The sequence below is a fragment of the Molothrus aeneus genome, chromosome 3 (genome assembly GCF_037042795.1).
Source record: "Molothrus aeneus isolate 106 chromosome 3, BPBGC_Maene_1.0, whole genome shotgun sequence".
NCBI lineage: Eukaryota > Metazoa > Chordata > Aves > Passeriformes > Icteridae > Molothrus > Molothrus aeneus.
Window position 1 is genome coordinate 43245596 of NC_089648.1, and position 15039 is coordinate 43260634.

At 40.0% G+C, this 15039-nt stretch overlaps 1 protein-coding gene across 1 annotated transcript in view; it reads right to left on the bottom strand.

Moving 5' to 3' along the window:
* Positions 1-13365, bottom strand: part of NID1 (nidogen 1) — a 43236-nt gene extending 29871 nt beyond the window's left edge. The window contains exons 1-7 of the mRNA XM_066545663.1: positions 13159-13365; positions 6397-6696; positions 5048-5277; positions 3980-4407; positions 2909-3058; positions 1416-1667; positions 90-290 (exon numbers count right to left, since the gene is read on the bottom strand). Coding sequence (XP_066401760.1) covers positions 90-290; positions 1416-1667; positions 2909-3058; positions 3980-4407; positions 5048-5277; positions 6397-6696; positions 13159-13365 — 1768 coding nt within the window. The remainder of the gene's footprint in view (positions 1-89; positions 291-1415; positions 1668-2908; positions 3059-3979; positions 4408-5047; positions 5278-6396; positions 6697-13158) is intronic.
* Positions 13366-15039: the final 1674 nt, after the last annotated feature.

Genomic DNA, 15039 nt, shown 5'->3' on the forward strand with positions numbered 1-15039 from the left:
GTTAAAAAAGTAATAAAAGAATGTTTTTCAGATTGTCCTAATCTCTGCTTCGTGCACTTTCTCATCATTTCATCCTTATGGAACCTTACCAGAACTAGAGGTGTGGTAGAGTTCGGTGTAGGGCTCTATATGGACTGATGCCCCAGATGGGATCTCAGGTATTCTGCCCTCCATTTCTGTGCTGATGGTGAGGTGACCATGTTCATCAATGCCACTGAACTTCTGCTTTACAACCAGCTTCTCATTGTTGCCAAGAAAAGTTACTTCTGTTTGCCGTGTAAACTCACCACCTAAAGAAAGATAATTGGTTTAACACTAAACATAATAGAGAGGTTTCCAATTCCTTCTATTCCAAATATGGCTTCTAATAGATAAAATATAAATTACTATTGTCTGCAAGTGTTGATGTAGCACAATTGCTAATATCTTGTGATTCTAATGAAATAACTTTCAGAGGCATACTGATAATATACTTGGATACTGCAAGCAAATTTTTTTAAGAACTGCACATAATAAATCATAAATCCTTGCCCTGAGGCATTCTTTTTAATAAAATTAAAAAGAAGTTCTGACTAAGCTAATAGCAGTAGGCCTTATCCTACCATTTAAAAGGACATTTTAGAGAAAATTTCCATTAGGAGTACAGAGAGTTAAAAAAAAAAAATCAAAATCCAGTACATTTGTTTCAAAATCAAAACCAAGTGGAATGTATGTTGTAAATTTCAGAACAAGCTTCAAACATACCAAATCCAAGAAAATCCCAAACTAAAAAGTTTTGTTCAACTGAATTTATATTACAAGTCTGTAAAGGATCAAATTTTCAAGAGAAACACATGTTCTGCTAGAACAGATTGAATCTACAGCTTGAATTCACAGCAGCATAACCAACCAGATTTGGCCTTAATCTCTTATGAAAAGCTCAAATTGGGAGCAGGGGTTTCCCTCAAACTAGCTAACAGAGTCATTTGCATGCCATGCAGCAGCTGTTTCTGTTAAGTGCTTCAGACCCTCAGGAGGTGAGGTTACTGTTTCTCTTTTGCTCAGTTGGTATAATCAGAGATTTAACAAGTTAAAGCTCTTGAAGACTTAGGAGAAGCTTTTTATAGTAACTATGTACACTCTAGTAACAATTCCCCCAACAGATCTTTTTAAAAAATCACTTTTTTGAAGAGAAACTGCCAAGTCAATCTTCTCTCTAACACTTAGTTGTTGTACACTGAGAGTAAATTAAAAGGTCCATTGTCTATGTATTGTAAACAAGAAAAACAGTGAGAAATTTGATTACAAAAAACACATTTTGCAGCTCAGAATAGATGTGTGTTTTCACCCTATATTGATTCTAAATACAAATTTCTTTTCTATCAAGATAGAGGAAAACATAGCAATTTTGAACATTATTTTAATTTAGAAGTTACCAGTAATGCTGAATCCATTTTTATATCCTTGCTGTTCCACAGCAAACATCCATCCTATGATACCTCCAATAGAGGCAAGAGGTAGTAAAGAATACCCCAAAGTCTCTGGGATTGTGCTGATGGCAGTGTAGGCACGTCCTTGGTTCATCACAACATAGGAGTGGAGATCAGTGTTCTCAAATACAATTGGGACAGGGTTGTTTCCTACAAAGATTCTTCCTCTGACCTTGCCGTTGACTCTCTGAGGAGAACCTGGCAAATAATACAACACATCAGAACCAAATAACAGCATTCTCATACTCTCCAAGGAACATGTCCAGAGTGTTTGCAATGTTCAGTGCTTAGTGTTGAAATAAATGGCAAAGAAATACTCAGAGTTCAGACAAGAAATTGCCACGTGCTCACTTGCTTATGTAGTCACATGCAAGTGTCTTGTCTTATGTGGATGATTAAATGGTCAAATTTGCCTCAAGAGATGCTCTTTATCATCGTTGAAAGTTCTGTCTGCAAAGATACACCGTAACACTTATGAAGTTATCTGGCAATAAGTGGCAGACAAACTCCTTAGGATCACACTTCATATCGATACACACTGAATGCAAATTTGTTCATTCCCTATTAAGAGACTAATGTCATTAGGCATTAGAATAATTTACCTGTTATTCTAATCTATTACATTTCTTGGCTCTGAACTACTGGCCATTTTGAAGACTGTCAGTGTTATACAGAAGTAGCTATTTTGGATTGCTAATTTTCTCCTGTTTATAATTTCCTACATGGAACTTTTAATTTCACTATTATCAGATCCTTCTTTTCTTTCTATGGAAAATCCAATTTTATGAACTGACAGCTAAGTATTAGGTTTTGCTTTCCTGGTTTATAAAACACAGTCTTGCAGTAAACTATTTGAGTTGCTGAAACGCATCTGTGCTCTGAGCCAAATCACTATGAGGATTACAAGTGTATACATAAGAAATTCCTTTATGGATTTTACACGGGAACAAAGTTTAAATGGGTATTTAACAGAAATCTGTCAGATCACCCTTTAGTAAAGCAGCTTAAGAATCAAAGAGGAGCCATGCTCTTTGGTTCAATGATCAAAGTTAATTTGCTCATCACTTTGAACTGCCCATTTCTAGAGTGAGGACCATATCAGATTATAACACGTTGGAACTTCATGACTAATTCTAGGAAATACCACTGGATGTTATGTTTTCTTTTAAATAATGTCAGTTACAGAAGAAGTTTATTTTTTCCAGAAAGTCACATTAAAATGCATAAAGCCTATAATTGACCACTCAAAATAATTTGCTTCACTCAAAAAACCATTTTAAAAAGTAGAGCTCACTGATTCAAATGCCTTTCACTATATCCCAGTGATAAGTCTTTCAAAAAGTTTCTATCAAGTCTTTTCTGGAATTGAATACAGGTCACATCATTCAAGACCTCCATATGTAATTGTTGCTTATGTTTCTAAATTTCAAACCAGTTACCTTCTGCTACACACTGTCTGCCATTTCCTTTGTAGCCAGCAATACAACTGCAACAAAACCCACTGGGATAATCCTTGCAAAGAGCGTGAACAGAGCACTGGTGACGGTTGTTAGCACAGGTCTCTTGGACATCTGTGTGGTAGCGAAACACTGTGGAAAATAAGACCAGACATTTATATTTCATGCACTTACTGTGGTATTCACATATCACTGGACTAGTTTAAAAGTATCTCTGGGCTCACTTGATCAGATTTTTATTTTCTCTTTAAGGAAAGCAAACTATTGCAATTGATATTAGTTAACCTTGCAATAGGCAGACAACTTCCTACTATTTTGTAGTAAACCTCAGGGCTTCAGCTGTCTTTTGTTGAATTATTGTCTATTGTTGAATTATTTAGTTGGAAAACTGTTTAATTCTGACTTCAGCAGAACTATATTTACACAGATCAGTTAAAATTCCTGTCAAAGCTAAACACGTAATTTTTATTTGTCCTTGTTTCTGAATCAAAACAAAAAGGGGACTTTTTAACTTTAGAACAAAACATATCAGTACAGTACCCAGGACCATGCAGCAACTGATGCACCCTATAATCCTAACTGTTTTACCTTGTTATTTAATGAAGATCGCAATTCTCACACCTGCTTCAGGAAAGAATTAACATCTGGGCTTGCAGTCACACGCCTCTGAAATTTCTAGAAATGCTTTATTAGAACTTAGAATTGCTAGTTCCACCCTTCTAAGACTTGAGGCCATGAAAACCTAGCCAAAAAAAATTACGACAGCTTCTATTCCCAACCTCTATTAAGTCATCTGTATTCAGCAACATATCTGAGAAAGGTCTGTGAGCTTGACTTGGGAACTAGTTTACTAAACCGGCAAAAACTGCATCCGAGGTGACATCCAAATTAACTACCTCAATAAATAACACAATCTTATGACAGGTGTCCAGATTTTCAGATATTAAGCAAGTGCGAAGGAAAAATTGCTTTTTTGGTAATTTAATTTCCTTCACATGTCTTTTTTGCAGCCTGTCCAGGTTAAAAGAAGCTCAGCTGTACCAAAGACCTTACCTATTCCAGTTTCATCAAATTCTTCCACATCTATGACTTGAGGTGGCTGTGGGGGGAACTGCTGGATCCGAAAGTGGCGAGGTGGAGCTTTTGCTGTCGGGAAATTTTGAGGACTGTAAAAAGACTCAGTTGAAGGTGTTCCTGTTACTTCTTGGTATGAAGTCAGAAAGTCTTCTGCAGCTAGCTGAGGAACACTGTATGTGACAAGGTGCTGATCCTCTTCAGTGCTGTCTGTGCTACTTGTGATATACTGCTGTGTTATTTCAGTGGAACCATAGTCAGACATAAAGGGCTTAGAAGTCATCTCCTGGTCTTCTTCGTTGGGCTCTACGCTCTCCAAAATATTGCTGATGTTGGCAGGCATGATACTGTCAGATGAGCTACCAATCTCGAACACCCAAACGCCCTGCTTCCCAGCATTGCTGCTTCTGTCAAAGAGAAGCACAGGCCAAATAAAACAAGCTGTGTGGTATTCCTAGCCTACACACAATGTTATCCTTCACTGCAAAGTGTCAGGACAAAGCTGTCTAATTATCTTACCTACATTACATACTTACCTACAGGTACAGTTTATTCAGCTGTGGAAAACCCCTGACAGTTTGGGTAACTTTTTTTCTCCTCATCCAAAACACTGTTGAGAATTTCTAACTTTCTTGTCTCCAAAGAAGACAAGATCAGGAGAAGATTTTAGGGCCACAAAGATCTTACTACCACTTACTAAAACTTTCTAGCTCATTCCCTTTCCTGATAGTTCACTCTTTCTTTCAAAAACACAACTCACAAAAGCAACCTGCCCAGGATAGATTATGAAGAGTTGAAGTCTAAGTGGTACTACTTATAGAAGAACTAAGTATACTGGAATTCCTACCAGTAACAATGGGAATATGGACTTTTAACAAATTCCACCGAAGTCCTCAAGGGGGTGGATATTTATCACTGGCAGATCTTGTGACTTCCCATGCAATGGCTAATGGGATCTTATTAGTTCTCATTGATTCATGCTACATTTAAGAAAACCATGGAACTCTGATGTTTTCTTGAGGAGTTTAAACAAAGCAAAAAGCATACTTGACAAGCTTTCTAATGCTGTCTTCATCTTCTGCAATGACATTGTAGGATCCTGGGTTTTCCCAAAAGTAGTAGTTTGTAGAGGCTTGACTGAAGCCAACGATAGCAGGAATATTTTCATTGTCCTTCTTGGAGTACGTGCTATAGAACTGCAAGCTATCTTCTGGATAAAGGAAAATAGCATAGGAACTGGAATCAGAAGAGGCTAAGACAGCCTGGAATGTGTTCCTCTGTGGAAAAAAAAAAATTAACACACTTTTACTCACATCAAAATAGTTAAGAAGAAGTAATTTTTTCTTTTTAAATGCAAAATGAAAATCAGAATTTTCATTAAAAAGAAAAATTTATCAAAAGTAAATTAAATCTGTAGGAAATAGTCAGATAGGCTGCCCAAAGCATAACAACTTTAAGTTCTGCAGTGCTATAGGACGCTATTTCATTTCCTTAAAATAACAGATGTGATAGACTAAATAAAAAAATCTGTAAACAGAATGTTTGAAGTTCAAGCTTCATGTTGCTCAAGTAATTTCCCACAGGAACACTACTGCCTGCTGTAGGAACCACTGGGACAGCACCTCAGACATCAGCTGTTCATTGCTATCAGGGTGCAGCATTGTTACTATAAACACAATGCTTGTGCCAAGTTCAGCAAAAGAAATTGGATGTTGACATAAAAAAAATGTTTTAAGTAATGTTCTCATCAACTTTGATAACTATAATACAGACTTTATAATCAACTTTTATAACGGTATACAAAGTTACATATCCTTGCAGGATAGTACCTGCATGGTTTAAAAAGGGAAAAATGATTTGTGAATAATAACAAAAATAACCTTTAGCTGTTTCTTAACCCAATACTAACTACAAAACATGAGCTTTTGCTAAATGCAATATCATCTGTTCAAAATGGGCTTAAGTTCCAACTAGTCCATATAGTTATCTGATTTTACATAGTTTGATGTCAAAATTACTTAAGAGTCTTTTGAAAAATGCATGCCAGCAGGATTACATTTCACAGAGAGAGGTCAGGATATTCTGGTTCAGTTATTATCACAACACACTTAACATTCAAATAAGAATCATTAGGAAACAACTAAATCAGCTATGTAGTTTCAAGCATTATCTTTTGAATTAATAAAACATTATTAAAATAAATCTCAAATAAAAGTTGTGGAAACTTCTATTTTGCTGCAGCCTTTTCGATGATGATGTACATTCTTAGGTCCGCAGAATTAATTTAAACACACAGAACTTCAAGCCTTCAAAGCAAAAGGTTACAGTGTAACAACAGTGTAACACTTTAGCTGAGCATGTGTCCAACATGACTTAAAGCTCTGATTAACATTCACCTTTTCTTCCAAAGCATGATCTTCTCCTGGTGCCTGGAAAGGAGCCACAAGCTTCCATGTGACAATAACAACACTGCTGGGATCAAAAGCAGTCTCAGGAAAACCTCTTTTGATATAGTCTGATGCAAGTTGCAAGACATCTGAGGATGAATCTTCTCTGTAGTACACATTTCCACGTCCATCTGTTGTGTCCAGATCAGCCATAAAAGGAGCAATAGCCCCAAAACTCACTGGGAATTGACCAAGGTATTTTTCTTCACTTGAGGGTTCATTCACTGCAATAATCCCATTAGTGGTAATCTAATAAAAAGATGAAAATTATAACACAAATTCTGTTCATACAACTGTCTCCCACACATGTGCTCCAGATCACAATATTTTAATTCCAACAGAAACTGAATCAAAAGTCAGCTTTGTATTTAAAAAGTAACTGTGGTTTTTAAGCTTGTGTGTTTTTTATCCCATGTCGGGAGTCCTGAGATTTCAGTTGCCCAAAATCAGAGGTCAACTACACAGATGGAACAGCCTTTTTTCCCTAGATAAAGATTTTAGCTATTTAAATTTCAGACACCTATTGCCTCTTCTAACAGGGACATACATAACCCTCCCACCAATGCTTCAGAAGCTGATAGAATTTCTGAGCAAAGAATAAATTCACACATAGATGCCAACCCAAAAAAACTACTCCATGCTTACATATTGTAATAGCCTGGGTGAAAGTCTTTTGGGAAGACATACAGATTTCTCTTTGCCTGGCCAAGGCTGCTTTGGTTTTCACTTCACTACAGCCACCCTCCTAGGAACTTCTCTGCTACTGTGCAAGGATTACAAGCTGCTGCTCCCTCTGAAGATATGATGTGAGCACAGAGCACAGCCCTTATACCAGAGGCTATAGAGCCTAAGAGACAGAATTTCCACAGCAGATATAGGCCACACTATAAATTACTTTACAGTTGAGTGCCCTGACACAGTCTGGTAGGAAAATGGGTCTAATACTTGAAGGGGGTTGGGGGAAGGAATTTACATATGTAAGTGAAACTCTTGGTCTGCAAATGCATAGGTACTGACTCAGGGAGATGCAACCCATCATTGAGATGAGGATTCACAGTCAGCCACCTCTGATTAAAATTGAGATAAATACATACATATATAGGTGCTAGGGCACACCCAAGTGTGACAGCCAAACTCCACTGGCAAACCAGAGCTGGTTCTCACACACACAAGCAGCGAGCAAGACCTTGAGGGTCTGCACAAAGTGCTCACACACAGCTTTTTGTGCCTAGCCCTTCCACCAGCTGTGCTTGGCACTGACTCAGCCACATACAAATCCACCTCCAAGTCTTGGACTACCTGCTAACAGGACACATCTGGCTACCTGCAGGCAGCCAGGTGCTCACTCTAGAGCTGCTGCCACATACACAAGTGACTCAAAATGGGAGAGAGGTCCCAGAACTGTCATTATAAGCTATGAAATTAAAGCTGCAATCTCCCACAGAAAGGATTCTTGTAAGTCCAAGAAGAACAAACTGTTGCTGGATCTCTTTACACAGTCAAGATACTGTCAACATGATAAAATCTTTACAAATGCCTAGAAGTGGGTCAGAATGGCTGCTGACTCAAACTCCAAGGCCACCTAGCCCAGTAGCCTGCCAGCTTAGAGATTCAGCAAAAGAAGACATGCACATACTTCTCCAGTGTGCCTCCAACTGCATCTACCTCCAGGGATTCCCTGTGGTTTGACTGTTTTTCCTCAGTGGATGCCTTTCTCATATTTGTTGAGTCTTCCCTTAACACATACAAACTCTAGGCATCCACAAAATCCATAAAAAGGAACTCCATGAATTTGTGACTCAGGTCTCTCCTACTTTTGTTTGTTTTCAGTCTGGCTTCCACCTACATTTGATGGCCCTAATTTTTGTATTGGGACATAAAAAAATCCTACCCAGTCTCTCCCGCTATGTAATTTCTCCTCCAGAACGACGACCCCCAGTCTACTCATGCACTCCCTGGCTAAGAGCTGCTCTCTGTCTTGACAATCACTCTTCATTGTCTCCACATATTTCTTCACCCTTTTCCACTCAAATTTGTAAACAAGGAGGCCAGTGGGAACCCACACATATTCTTCACAGAAGAATATTGTGGTCTATGCAAGCCCATCAAGGATGCTGGCTACTAGTGCCTTGGCAACATCTTTAAAATCTGGGCCCCCACTGCTGCTACACACAGTAAATCAGAAAAAAGTGTAGTACAATCATGATACAGAGCACTCCTCCAGACACAAGAAACACTTATGCCTTGAACTCTCCTTTGGCTATCCAGAGGGTCAGAGCATGTCACAGACCAGTGGTCAGTCAGCTTGGTGTATAACTGGATAATGCTTATCACAAACCATTAGCTAAACTTGGCAAAATAGTTCCCACAGTAGATCAGAATTTATTTTAAATTTTAAAAGTGCCTCAACATATGCCGACTGTATTTTCTGCAGATGTACAATTTCATTTGTAGCTAGAGCGTAAAATACTAAAAAGTTAAGATCATGTAAAAAAATAGGCGAGTTGGCTTTATGCATGAACAGTATATCTAAGGTATATAAGCAGTAAATAATCTGTGCAAACATGTTGGGAAAGGTCATGTTAGAAAGGGGGAGAAGAAGCTGAATGTGAAAATTTTTATACTACTCATTCATGACTTGACAGTGACCAAAGACCCTAAGGTGAGCTATAGATCTGAGGAATAAAGAACTAAAAAGACAGCATGGGTTACCTAATTACAGACCCTGCAACGGGAGTTGGATATATAAGAGAAATCTAGTCCAGAAAAGTTCCCAGAACTCCTACAACATCTGAACACACTAGAAAAGGCTTCATATTCCTATAAAGCAAAGCTAGAACGTGACCTGAAAATAAAAACCCACCAATTATACTATACCACTGGAAGACAGGATGGAGAGTGGTGGACATTTAAATCTGTTTGCTAAGAACTTTTAGCAAAGAGATGCACTCCCTCTTTAAAGTTATAAATTTAGTGGAAGTTAAAATTTTCCTTCTGCTTTCTTACATTTTTTTGGTACAAAAACAGCCCTACCCTCTCCTAAATCCTCTTGTGAGAGATGACTGGAGTTTGAGGTATTTTAAACAAATTCCATGGTGTTCATAAGATCTGGTGTATGTAGATTTTGCAGCTTCATGATCCCCCATTTATGGCAGGGATTAAAATAGCATTAAGAGAAAATACAATCAGGAATAGTTAATACTGCAGAATAAAGAAGAAGCCAGAAGAAATGGCCCTCCTCTTTTCACCTCCTAGTGACATGCATCTAGCTATACCTTTCCTATTTGCTAAAAAATCTAGTGTAAAAAGTAAATTTATTAAGGAGATGCAAACCTCATTTTTTAAAGGAGGTTTTTAAGTGAGACAGTTCAGCTTTAAGGGAATGTTTCTATAACCCAGAAAACATTTGCAAGCCATCACATGAAAATAAATAAACAAGCTGCTCAATTTGTGCAATGATTTTTAAAGCAAAAAAAGAAACTCACCAATAATGAAAAAAAAAAGGTTTTATCTTTCAGATTTAACAACACGTTTATATTGACAAATACAGTGAATACTCCTTTAACTTCACCCTGCTTCTTTTGAGGTCACAAACATGGCTTTAAGGGTGAATCCCAAAATAAAAAGTAGTAATTTTGGTTAAGTACTGGGTTTCATCAAAGCATCATTCCTGTCAAAAGGGAGAGGGGGGAAAAGAGGCCTCAGGTGGGCGTTGTCTAAAGACAAGCTTTAGAGTAGTCTTTCCTTTTAGGGTATAACACTATTTAAATTGACAGGAACTAACATAGATGTATTTTTAGCATGTTAAACTTCTGGATTACACACATAGTTAGCATACATTTGTGGTTTGTAGCAGAACCAATAACACACACACACAATTATAGGTCCACCTCAAAAACCAAGTGAGAAGAAGAATTCAAAGTAAGGAGTATTTCTGTTAAAAGAAAAATTGTATCTCTGTATGTACAACAAAAAATTAAAGTTTCTAACAAATGAGGCACTTTCTCCCTGTTCAATGAAGAGGCATGTTATGGACTTGAATATTTCTGAATAAAAAAAATGTTTAGAAAATTTGAATTTATTTTTATAATGAAGTGACAATTGACTTAAAGCAACAAAGCTTTCCAATACAAACATGACCAACTATTAATTTAAGGAGTTAATAAAAGTAAGGATTAAAAAAATTGAACCAAGCTTGCATTAGAGGTGTCTCAATTCTTTCCTAAATGGAGGTAACCCCTAATCCTTCAATTTTTCCACACCAGTGAGTTTTAGCGTAAACTGAAAAAGCCTTAATAGAAGTGTGCTATTAAAACAAAACAAATGGAATAGTACTGGTTAGTGATAGAGTTCAACGCTATAAATTTTACAAGCAAAAGCACCATATTGAAGATTACAATATGTGAAAGTCTGTTTCCACTTATATGAAATAAAAGTGTTCTCTTCTTTCTGTGAGGGAAGACTTTGTTGCCAGGGATTTTATGACAACTTGGTACTAAACAATCTCTTCACAGAATGCCTTGCCTTTCTATTAATGTGTGCAGCTAACTTAGCTTCTCAACTCTTAAAAAAGATAGAAAGAAAATCCACATAGAATTTCTACATAAAATCATGTGCACTAAATGTCAATTGTATCAGCTTGATAATATTTACTACCAACTAGCAATACATCGGATACTCCAGCCAAGCAAGATTGTAGAGCTTCATAAATACACATTGCAAATATACAATAAAGACATGTATTGTGAAAATGCATTAAAAACTGCTCAGTGCATTTCCTTAACAGGTATGCTTCTCCTCTCCCTACCCCCATGAAGTCTGTACTGTGCTTCTGTTCTGCAATGCTTGCACATTGTTCAGTGCAAGAAAAAGCCTCTGCATAGCGTATAGACTGATACTGAAATGCCATTTATTAAAAGTGCCCATTCTTAGTACTGAGAGATGCTGGCAGAGCCCTGGAAGGGATTTGGAAATAGACACTACATGGGTATTCTTTCAGGCAAAAACTAATTAGAACTGTTGCTGTTTGAGGGCAGGGCAAGTAACAGGGTCATTAAACTAAAGAAACCTAGACTGGTAAGTCAATTTACTGCTCTTTGAAAACTCTGTCCTGTCTCTGTGGCTTACCTGACATACTACTTGTCATCTTTGCTTCTCTGTGGCTGAATATAGAGTCCACTATGTTTCAAGAATATTTTTGTGCTTTTAAAGGCATATTTTTTACTTGGTTTGACTAATCAGTGACCAAATTAGAGTACAGAAGGCAAGACAATGAACTAAGGGTCAAACTGAAGTCTGAACTCCACCTAATACTTCATCTCAGTCAGCTTCAGTGAACAACACCCGTTTTCCACACAAGCATAACCCAAATCCCTCAAAATTTTAGATTTCAGATATGATGTCAGGATTTATCTAAGTAGTGGCAGTATGGACAATGAAAAGGAGTGTAACTTAAGTGTCAGCACTATTACACCTCAGTGTAGCATCAGCAAGTTATATCTTGAGTGAGTACCCATGAAACAGACTCAAGTGCATGGGAACTACATCAAATTTTGAATGACTGCAATCACATGGAGCTCTAGTTTCCCAAGTGTCTCCATGTATGTTAATCCACTGAGTTGCCTCTTAGATCCATGATACTAAACCACACTGCTTTATCTGGCCAGGGAGGTGAGATGACATTTACCAGATTAATACACTAAACACATTGTGCCTTCCCTACCAAAACCTTTCTAAACATGCTACTCAGCATGTTCAATTGCTAGCATAGGTGGGGCTTAAGGGGAAAGAGGCAATGATAAAGTGTGCAGTACCCTTGCAGTGTTCTGAAGACATGCTGCCATTTTAAACTGTTCTCCTTATGGCTGCTTTTGAGCAGCTCTGCCCCAGACAATCTGTTTTCAATCCCACCTTCAAATACTGAACACCCTCCCCACCAGCTATACACATGCACACAGCACTCTGGGATGCAGATTCAGCTGTGAGACATGCACACAAGGCTGAGATGTGCTTGCAGCCCAAAGCCTGCAGTTACTATGGATATGGACTTCCTCCTCTTTGATCACTCTTATTGTCTCCACATATTTCTTCAACCTTTTCCACTCTATAAATCTGTAAACAAGGAGGCCACACATATTCTTCACAGAGAAATTATGGCCTGTACAAGACCATCAAGGATGCTTTAAGACACTCAAAGCAACGAACACCTGAGAGTGCCCAAGACATTGAGGAACAGAAACATCTCCCAGTGCTTAGAGGTGCAAGTCTTCTTGCAGGTTAGGCTGCTGGCTGGACACCCCATTTCAGTTTTGTGACTCTGGCATGCTGAAACACACAAAGCAGACCACAAGGAGGATGTTTCTGAGCCGAACACTCTGGATGAGTGCAGAAAACGCCTGGGGATGGCATTCACTCCGGCTAATCGATTGCATTTTCTTTGCGCTCCTACTGTCTGTTGAATTGTCTCCCAGCGGAGGCTGTGCACCTAGAAAAATCTGCCCCCGCCATAGTGTGAGAAGGGAATTAACACGGCCCCGATATCTGACTGAACACAACTGGAACAATTAAGTTCTTTGGGCCGACCTCTGACCTCGGCACTCACGCAATCCACACGGACCCCACAAGCACCACGGCGCACCCACCCAAAGCTCCCCGAGGAGCGCCCAGGAGCGGTTCCGACCCGCGGGCAGCCAGAGGGGGCCCCACACTTACATAGAGGGAGCGCACAGCCGCGCCGTAGAAGTGCAGCGCCGTGCTCAGCTCCAGCGCCGCCGAGTGCACATCGTCCCCGGGCTCCAGCGCGGCATCGCCGCGCTCCTCGCCGTGGGGCAGCAGCTCCAGCGGCTCTGCGGGCAGCGCCAGGACGGGCAGCGCCAGGGCCAGCAGCGCCCAGCGCGGGCAGCTCGGCGGGGCGCGCATCCCGGCGGCTCCCGGCGCCCGCGGCAGCGCCGTCCCGCCGCTATAAGCGCGGGCAGCGGGGCCGGCGGAGCGGGGGGGCCGCCGCCAATGGCAGCGCGGGGCGGGCGGAGCGGCGGCCCCGGGACCCCGCGGCCGCTCCCACAGCCCGAGCGGGGCGCTGCCGCGGGATCCGCCACGGGGATCGCCCCCGGGAGCAGAGCGGGGTCCGCGCAGCCCGCGGGGACCGACCCTCGGAGCCCTCCGGGGGCGCGGGGATGGGAACGCTCAGCCGCTCTCGGGATCAGTGTCGCCTCTGGGGCGCGAAACTTGCGGAGCGAAGTCGGTGCGGGGTCATAGGCATCCGGCAGATGCTTTCAAAGCACCGCGGCTCTCCGCCAGAGCCAGTGGGGTTTCTGCGTTAGCTTGGAAAATGTGTGCTTAAAGTGACTCCAGCAGCTGCAGTACTTCCCAACAGCCAGAGCACCGAGACCAAATACCAAAATCAACATGAAACAAAAATAGGAATCCCCATGCTATCGTCTGAAATAGTTTTGATACCAGGTGCTCATTGTCGGGGGAAATGAATAAATGAATTGGAACGTGTTTCATAAATTTACACCATCCATGTCAGAATTGCATTTGGTTGTAAGACAAAACTAAAAAATAAGTAAAACAAATCTACAAACAAAAAAAAATTGCTGATGATATGAAATACAGAGAAAATAAATATGGTATATGTAAATATTTTACTTCTGACTATGTCTTCTTGTTTTATAGCATAGTCCTGCTCCCTTGGAACACTCAGAAGCAAGTGAAGAATGGTTATATTTCATATATTTTTCCTAAAGCTACCAAGTGAGGACAGCAGTATTTAGGGATTAAATCTTGGCCAGTAAAGAATATGCTGTGATATGTCCATAGAAGGCTTACAGCAGATAACCAGCTGAAGAAAGGCAGCTGAAATGCTACCCACATGCTTTTTGCATGGCTTTTTACTTTAAACGCTTGCGCTTTTTTTTTTTTTCTTTGTAAGAAAGTGTGATTTTGCATTTGGCAAATTGCAACAGCATAAGACACTCCAGGGTAGAGCTATAACCATGCCAGCCTAAAGGGGAAACACATCTAGTCACCATTATTACTAACATCTATTTACTACTGGGTTCTGTATGTCAGTGAAAACAGTCACTGAGACAAAGTAGCATGGAGGTCCAGGAGGAAGATGAGTCTGCTCTCCTTGACATACTCACTGTACTTTCACCTGCAACTTCCTTCCACATTTTCAGAGCTTCTAGGACAGTAACTGGTGGATTCATGGAATCCATGGCTTTATACATCCAGGAATATGTGGCTAACCACTGCCACAAGAGCAGCCTTTTGGCTGGATCACCTCCATATCTGAGCATAGACATACAGACAAAGATGACTCAACATCCAGCTAAGGTATCTTTCCCCTCATTTGACAAAGCAATGCTTAACCACAAGACAACTGTAAGTTCCTACGTTGTATGTGTGCACTAGCATACCACCAGCTGCCTTCACTACAAAATCATCTTCCTATTACAAACCTGCCCCCCATCATAAGCCCATTTCCAAATTTGCAGAACCCGTTCTTGTGCAACACAGTTCCATAGCAAAGAGAAAGCCTAAATTAACCCCCATGGTAACATATACACATTTACAAGAGAATAATTTCTG